This window comes from Ylistrum balloti, unplaced genomic scaffold, assembly GCF_031769215.1.
Source record: "Ylistrum balloti isolate Yb309-2 unplaced genomic scaffold, AGI_CSIRO_Ybal_v1 Utg370450, whole genome shotgun sequence".
Classification (NCBI taxonomy): Eukaryota; Metazoa; Mollusca; class Bivalvia; order Pectinida; family Pectinidae; genus Ylistrum; species Ylistrum balloti.
Window position 1 is genome coordinate 2,179,463 of NW_026782299.1, and position 7,012 is coordinate 2,186,474.

General features: G+C 36.9%; 1 protein-coding gene across 1 annotated transcript; it reads left to right on the forward strand.

Annotated features, from left to right (window-relative positions):
* The first annotated feature begins 205 nt into the window (after positions 1–205).
* LOC132554952 (protein snail homolog Sna-like) lies at positions 206–1,294 on the forward strand. Its single transcript, XM_060219281.1, has one exon. The coding sequence runs from the start codon at positions 206–208 to the stop codon at positions 1,292–1,294; it is 1,089 nt and encodes a 362-aa protein (XP_060075264.1).
* The last annotated feature ends 5,718 nt before the right edge of the window (positions 1,295–7,012 follow it).

The window sequence follows — 7,012 nt, forward strand, 5'->3', positions numbered from 1 at the left end:
GTTTCTCTTTAATTCACTCTTAAATAAGCAAATGGTCCTCATTTATTTATTTTGTGTGTTCGTTTTGACCGGATATATAGAAATTAATCGAGATCTCTTAAATTGGTGACCACAAAATTTAATTATCGTCTATTGCTTTGCAGATAACAAAGATTTTGGTGGAGCGCCTAAATTTGTTACAGAACGAGAGAAGCACCATTTGGCCATGGAGATGGCACGAATCTTAGATATACCAAAATTCAATAAACCTACAACACACTTGGAGTCTCCGACAGAAATCAAGCAAAGGAAACGTGATCCCATCAGACAGATCCTTGACAGTTTGTGTGAAAATTCGACTTCAAATTCCAAAATTCCCGAAGAAAACGCGGACAGTGCTTTTACACCAATTATAAAGAGCGGTGCATCACCGGAGTTTCTTCCAGAAAGAACTCAGAGCTTTCGTTATCGAGGGTCAAACACGCATGCGTTATCGGCATTTCCGGCCCCTGGACCTCAGACATCATTTCTTCATCCTGCCTCCATTTTGTCAAAAACGACACTGACATCTTTATACAGCGAAGTGACAAACATGGTACCATGTCCATCAACGCACGCGTACTCTCGTGACTCGTTATATTTACAAGAACTCTCGCGCATGTGCCATCAGCACCAGCAATACTTGTTGACTAAACAATATTCAGATTACAGGCGACAGCCGATATCGACTTCCAATATAGATGGCGCTCTTACAAACCAAACACAATGGCTGCCATGGCTGGATGCTGCGTACTTTCTGAATTCAGGACACGAGACATCACGAGATTTAGCTATCAAACCCGAGATCGCAAATAAGACGTCCAGGATACCAGTGTCTCCTCCCAGGTACCATTGTGATGACTGCAAAAAGAGCTACTCAACATATGGTGGGCTATCGAAACACAAACAGTTCCATTGTGTCACAAACGTAAAGAAGGAATTCAGCTGTAAATTTTGTGGCAAATCTTACGGTTCCTTAGGAGCGTTGAAAATGCATATCCGGACACATACGTTACCATGTAAATGTAAACTTTGCGGGAAGGCGTTTTCACGCCCGTGGCTCCTTCAGGGCCACATTAGGACCCACACAGGTGAAAAACCTTTCCGCTGCGAACATTGTGGCCGGGCTTTTGCAGATCGGTCGAATCTTAGGGCACATCTTCAGACACATTCCGATATTAAGAAATATGCCTGCAAAAACTGTAACAAGACTTTTTCCAGAATGTCCTTGTTGTCTAAACATCGGGAAAATAACAACTGTAGCCTTCCTCGGTAGCTGATTGGTCAAAATTACTTTCATATGATAATTTTTGTCTTCCTCGGTAGCTGATTGGTCGAAATTACGTTCATATGACGACTTATGCTTTCCTCGGTAGCTGATTGGTCGAAATTATTTCCAGACAATGACTCTTGTCTCTCCACTTGGCTGCAAGTTGGTCGAGTTCATTTCAATACAATAACTATTTACACAACAATGCAATTAATCCCAGATCATCTTGTCAATAGTGCATAGGCTTGACACGTGACACTGTTTTATCACGTGACATTGTTGAAGTCAACAAACAACTCCGACCTTCTGGAAACAATGTGCATGCGTTGATACGACATTCCAGCACTCGGAACGGGAACACTTCATTTGTATGTGTCTAGTATCACAAATGATGTGTCTGATGAACTCTGTGTCGTGCGGTAGATGATTTGCCAAAAGATATAAACTTCATTGTTAATATGTCGAAAGAAACAAGTGTTTACCGCGTGTCTTATGAGGAAAAAATAAAATTATTGAATCTCTTCCAAGAGGTATCATTTGTGTTAAATCACAGATGATAGGTACATTCGGTAAACATACTTAATATTGAGATATAGATCTACGTGTTATAATAAAACTCATAAAATGTTTTGTATAATGCCTGTTCTTGTTACATAGTTTGTTTGAGAATAATTGTCTGGTGATGTGCTCTTGAATATGTTTTTGCTGTGATCTTTTTATAATGTATATTTACCTTGCTAATCTTTAAAAAAGCAGCAATAGATGCTAAGCTGAACTGATTTGATACTTTTGTAATCTCATACATACACATATATATACATTTTGCAGTGAGTGTTAATATTCGAGATGCTGTTTGTTACGTAACTACATTGTATCATCAATAAAAATACATATATTTATAAATAATCTCCTCGTTGTTTTCCTTGGGAATTTTTTTTATCTAAGTGAAATTTGACCTTTAAAGGTAAATTGTTGTTTCATTGTCAACATTTATTCTGTGTTACTTGTAAAGACAAAGTGTAGTCAGTGGTTAAGTGGGACCTTAGAAGTAAGAAATGGAATTTGTTTGGCGGGAAATGAAAAATCGTTTTACAAAATGGCCGTCCTGACTGCCATGTTGAAGTTTTGACGCGGTGGTAAAAAAAACAATGTTTACTTCATTTTCTATGGTTATTGAATGGGGAAACCCTGATGGTTAATTGTCTCTCGATATAACGAGATTTTCTACGGTTACTGAATGAGGACACCCTCGTGGTTAATTGTCTCTCGATATAACGAGATTTTCCACGGTTATTGAATGAGGACACCCTGATGGTTAATGGTCTTTCGATATAACGAGATTTTCTACGGTTACTGAATGAGAACACCCTGATGGTTAATTGTCTCTCGGTATAACGAGATTTTCTACGGTTACTGAATGAGGACACCCTCGTGGTTAATTGTCTCTCGATATAACGAGATTTTCCACGGTTATTGAATGAGGACACCCTGATGGTTAATTGTCTCTCAATATAACGAGATTTTCTACGGTTACTGAATGAGGACACCTTGATGGTTAATTGTCTCTCGATATAACGAGATTTTCTATGGTTACTGAATGAGGACACCCTCCTGGTTAATTGTCTCTCGGTATAACGAGATTTTCTATGGTTACTGAATGAGGACACCTTGATGGTTAATTGTCTCTCGATATAACGATTTAGTATGGAATTTCCTAAACATCTATTAATTTTTCAGCACAGTGACACCAGTTAAACTGCAGTTTTCATGAAACCGGTCATGACAGCCATATCTGTTTTGTTTTTTTTTGTTGTAAAAATTAAAAAGTTTGAAATAAGAAGTTTACGTACATCTCATGTCGTACAACGACGGACGAAACACGAAGGCTACATGTAAACTATACATGTATGCAGTTTGATTGTGAATTGTGAAAAGATCCATATAAGGTATAACTTTCGTTAGGTCAAACCCATAACTGATACAAAGTGTCTCAATCGGTCTGTCCGGACATCCTGATTCGCTCCTAAACGGACGTTTCTTGTTGAGGTTTAAACATCACGTATACCTTAGTTTTATTGTCAAATAGACAAAATGATCAGCGACTGAACCTTAAGACTTCATGTTCAACACCGTGTTCGGTAAGTCTGTAAAAATCATCATTTGGTATAGCTGATACGGTACACCACCTGTGTGTGTCTCTAGTGAAGGGCATCAGCCAGCAGTCTATTTACCCTTTCTTGCGTTAATGAGTCTTTGCAAAATATCGTACTCAATACATATCATGTAAATTAAAGGGACTTAACCGAGTTTTAGTGTGACGTCACGACGCTGAATGGAATGAAAATATTGATCAAGTAATGTATGCAGCTGATCGCCACTTCAACAAAAGTTATTTAAATACACATAATGTAGTTAATTATTTTTAATTGAGAGGATAGCTTATCTTACATATTGTCAAGGCAGAAGGGAACTAATATTCAACGTAAATGTGACGTCACAGACTTGAAAAACGTCATCACAGCTGAGAAAATGATATGGTCATATGTCACAGATCTTGTGGTGACAGAGTTATTGGGTACACAGAGTTATAGGAACGCTTGAAGATAACACAGCGATGAAATCATTGTTATTGTATAATTTTATAACATATTATATTATGATACTCAGAAACCAGAGTTTTGTTCTGTGAAATTACGCCCAGGACACGATACCTTAAATACTCTGTAGCCTTGTACAGTACCATTTTACTGGGGTTGCTACAACGTTCACAGGGAGCACGTCGTGAACATAACAGGCTTCCAAGCCCGAGCGTTGCCTTTTTCACTCCGACGTAAAGGAGGACAACAGATGAATTTTATCACTATCCCAGGTTGCTCAAAAAAGTTTTTATTTCTAGGGTGAGATCATATCCGCGCTGTTTGCTAGCGGTCCGTTAACAATGTCTGATATCAGTTCGATACTACAATGTACGGTCTCATTTTACTGTACTGTGTTCAGTCACAAGTTTATCTTTCTAACACAAGTAAACCTACCTATCCCAATGGAAACGACAACATGGAGGAAGTTAGCAACGGGTTCGTTATTGGAGATTGCGGATTCGAATAACGGATCCGCTGGATTGGAGATTTAAGACGTTTGACTACATTTAGTGTCTTTTTTTGGAAATCATATACATTCTCATTGTGGTTTAAGTAATTTCATTGATAGAAAGTATGTCAGCTAGGTTTCAAAATGATAAATCACCCCTGTGCTATATAGACAGATTTTTAACCCTGAAGTTATGATATCTGCCAACATCACAGTGGACAGAACGATTCTATCAATGTTAAGGCTATATAAGAATACACAATATTTTCACGTAGAATGCACCAGATCCCATTCCACACTTCACCGTCCAGGAAATTAAAATATTTTTAAAAATTACCTGTTCATGGTAACTCCGTATTATATTCATAATGTAAGCGATATGATGATAATCAATTGTTTACTTACAGGACGACGAGGGGTGGAAACCCTGTTGTTCTGAGGTTCGAACCCCATCGTGAAACGACCGGTATGGTTGGTCACGTGCAGGCAAAGATATTGGTATATGTTTGTACCATATGCACATGTAAATGGATTCACGGGAAGACAGTTGTGTGGTATTACATGTTCCGATATGTTTACACGTGTAATATGAATGTCATGAATTATTCATAAGAGGCGCGGAACCTGCGGTCAGATGGTCGTTATCAAGATAATTTACTAGTGCAAAAATGTACTGATACATCCTCCACGAAGCAATTCTATATTTCTTGTTTTTTTTTAATCTCATAATTTTAAAATTTAAACAGCAATAATAACATAATAATGAATCATGGTGTTTATGTACCCATGTCATATAATGCATATCGAGAAAAGCCTCAATCAAAGTTCATGAAAATCAATAAATCAATTAATTATGTTATTGATAAAAACGGACATTTCTCTCACGTTAACAATTCACATGTATCGACATCACAAATAATTATTACAATGAATTATAAACCATACATACACACCATTATATCTTCACAGTAAAAACACGATTTGATAATTCCCCAAAAAAAATCACTCTTGTCTAAACAAAAAGAAAATTCAGGGGTTTTTTTCGTTACAAATGGCACATATTACGTTAAAAATGAGTTAACTGTCACATATTCCATACCCAATAGAGACCAATTATTTTAATTTGCGGTCAGGGAAACTTCAGAAATTAAATAGCTCATTAATTCTCAATTCAGCAGGGATCTCAATTTTGTCGCCGTCATATTAGCTACGCGATGAACGTATAAACTTCATCTTCAATTTAGATAGGTAATGATGCGTGAGAGCTGTTGATGGATTCGACACCATTGCAAACTTACGTCCCCCTCCTCCATACTAGAACAGGCGGTATCCCCTCTGCCCCGGGGCAATTAACACAGTCTGCAAATGTCCCAAAAGACCTCATACGGCACGTGAGTTTTCGAAACCTGTGGATTCAACGGCTTACAGCTCTTCCCATGGACGATGTCAGGAATTCTAATTCCATTTTGGTGGTTTCAGCTGTCAAATTCATCTACTAGTGAAATAAAATCAAGAATATATTACGGTTTCCTTATACATAAGACGTCAACCCGCCGACTGTTGATGAAATAACCATTTTACATGTCAATTTCATGCAACACGTGTCTTAACATATGGAGAAGTCACATTGTTTAGTACAATTAATACTTTTACCATGTTCTCCACTGTGTAATTTTTTCATCAAATAAAAATATTATTTTCAAATGATTTTTACCGTGACTTTAATATCGTGCAGATGTACGTATATTTACCAAACACGAGAAAAGGGGTTTCATTTTTCACACGCTAATCAAAAAATGAAAATTATGCAGTCACTAGTTTGAAATGAACCAATCTTGGTACTCTACTTTTCGGTGTTGATGAAATAACTCCTCTCAGAAAAAGGAACAACAAACCCTTAAGTCTACTTCATTTCGCAAATGAAAAATAACGGCGACGTTTCAAAATAAAATGAAGAACATCTGCTTCATCATTTAAACTTAAAACTGTGATTTTTTTTATTTGTCGAGCCTCTATAAACGCATAACCATTTCAAACTTTGAAAAATCACGAGACAGCAAAGGATTCATTCCTTCGCCATTGTCATCACTCCTATCAAAACTGTTGTTCAGTCATATATCAATATCTTTCGATTATAATTTTTTCGCAAAATATGACTTAAAAAATGACGTTAAAAATTGAATATATCAGTATGTGTGCATACAGATCACATTTGTTTTATCAAATTAAATATAACACATCAATATATTCTATCACGGAAGTTGCTTGATTTACTTTAAGCCGTTTATACGGCAAGGTATTTAAACATCGCTTTTTGAAAACACATTTATCACTCAAAAACTATGTACAGTTTTCTCTGTGTAATTCGCGCATATACAAGATATCGCAAGCGTCCTGCGCCTACCGATCGCGCGACCTAATGCCGTCTCAAGTGTTGAAAGTAGACATCATTCGTGCGTTAATTTCCCTTTCCGGAAATGTAAATTACCGACGTTTTATTTATGTTTCTGTTTCTAATTCCGGTGTAAAGGATGGTCATTTTATAAGTATAATTTGTCATTTGATTCCAAACCCAACTCAAAAAGATTTCTCAAGCACTTGTCTATGATGGTAGAAATTCTGAACAATATTCACTAT